Source organism: Monopterus albus, unplaced genomic scaffold, assembly GCF_001952655.1.
Source record: "Monopterus albus unplaced genomic scaffold, M_albus_1.0 scaffold531.1, whole genome shotgun sequence".
Classification (NCBI taxonomy): domain Eukaryota; kingdom Metazoa; phylum Chordata; class Actinopteri; order Synbranchiformes; family Synbranchidae; genus Monopterus; species Monopterus albus.
This window is the reverse complement of record NW_018128411.1, coordinates 107,816-109,584: the sequence shown is the minus strand read 5'-3', so window position 1 is coordinate 109,584 and position 1,769 is coordinate 107,816. Positions and strand designations below refer to the sequence as shown.

The window sequence follows — 1,769 nt, the reverse complement described above, 5'->3', positions numbered from 1 at the left end:
TCTGGATGAAAATCAAGCCAGAATATCCTGAAATCGCCACAAGAGCACTGAAAACCCTGCTACCATTTCCAACATCCTATCTTTGTGAAGCGGGCTTTTCTGCAGTGACAGCAACCAAGACAAAATTACGGAACAGACTGGACATAAGGAACATTGTTCCTTGTCATTGTTTCCCATCAGCCCTAGATGGGACCATCTTGTTGCAGGGAAACAAGCCCAGGGCTCCCACTCACTCTGCATTATGGTGAGTTGCTATAGTGTAGAAATATTGTAATTGCCCAATATAAAGTGTAATTGTTGCATTCAGATTACATACTATGAACTGACAAAGGTTTTTGTTATTGGAACCCTGTGCCTCTACCCGGTCCGCAGAAAATTTTTCATGCATGAAACCGGTCCGTGGTACGAAAAAGGTTGGGGACCGCTGCTCTACAGTATGTGGCTCAGGGGAGAGGGCTGTCCTCTCCTCATGGATCTCAACCAGACTATGGAAATCAGTCTCCCTAGCTCTGTCCCTCAAAGCCCTCCCCTCCATGCCAAAACTGATAGGGAAGTGAAAATGAAAGAGAAAAACTTTGGCTTTGAAAAACACTGACAGTGACAAAAATTCAGAAGATTGTCACTGGAAAAAGACTTAAGTTAACAAAAAAAAAAATCTGATTTCATTTTTCCAGTATTAATACTTTATATATGCCAATGCCAGTGTTTGCTTTTTCAATTACAGTTTTGTTTTTTTCACTGCCTTTTTTGTTTTCAATGCCAAGCTTTATTCTTCAGTGCAAAAGACTAAAGTCATCGATTTGGTGCCATAGATATTCATGTCAAAAGAACTTGAGGTAACAGAATGCAGCCTCCTCTGAGTTACTGCAAAGTCTGTTGGTGGTAGACAACTGCCAGCTGCTCTTCTACACTATATCTCTGTTCTCAATGTTAGTTAATGAGATTACCTGCATCAGTACACAGGGGTTAAACACAGGATTAGCACCTTGACTGAGAGTTCATCAGTTTATTATACTTCTTTATTCGATACTTTGAATTTCACACTTCTAGCTTTTGGTCAAACACTTTTCAGCTTCCATACCAGTAACTGTAGTTTAGTAACAGCAGTAGTACAATGCGATGCATCACGCAATCTTACAACTGGACTAAAATCTTACCTGCTGAAGAAGAGACTCAGGACAAGTCCTGCTCATGTCACTTGTAAATAACAAAGTGGGAGATAACTGTATGGCTGGCACAGACGAGGTGCTGGCTGATGGAAAGGCTCAGGTGGAGTCTCTGATAAAGGTAAGCTGCTCCAAGTTTTAATAGTTTGGAATTATACTGTGGCTGTTTGAGAACTTAGTGAATGTTGTAGTTTGGAAGCAGGCATGGGTTGCCATGCGATTCTGAAAATGTAATGTAAAATACCTCTTAGTTTCATATATAACACAGCAATCATCATCTGTATTCTGTATGCAAATGTTGGTGAGATATAATGCTTTACAAAATGGCAGGTCAGTATTGCATGAGAGTGAAAAAACCTTATAAAAAGTCCAGAATGTTTTGCAGCAGAAATGATCATCTTTAATATTTTAACTTTTAAAATTAATATTTTGCAAACTATGCATACACGAGACAAAGCATCTTTTTTTTTCCTGTGGCATCAAAAACACTCAATAAAAAGAATATTTTGGTCCACTGCATTTTTGTGACCATTATGTGCTAATTCATTTTGTCTGTCAACAATATATAGTTAATTTATACTGTAAAATAACATTTTCACATTG

The 1,769-nt window shown here is 38.4% G+C and overlaps 1 protein-coding gene across 1 annotated transcript in view; it reads left to right on the top strand.

Moving 5' to 3' along the window:
- Positions 1-1,191: 1,191 nt before the first annotated feature.
- The window catches only part of rgs9bp (regulator of G protein signaling 9 binding protein), a 9,158-nt gene continuing 8,580 nt past the window's right edge, over positions 1,192-1,769 (top strand). Inside the window, exon 1 of the mRNA XM_020588344.1 lies at positions 1,192-1,287. Within this exon, the coding sequence (XP_020444000.1) occupies positions 1,192-1,287 (96 nt within the window). The remainder of the gene's footprint in view (positions 1,288-1,769) is intronic.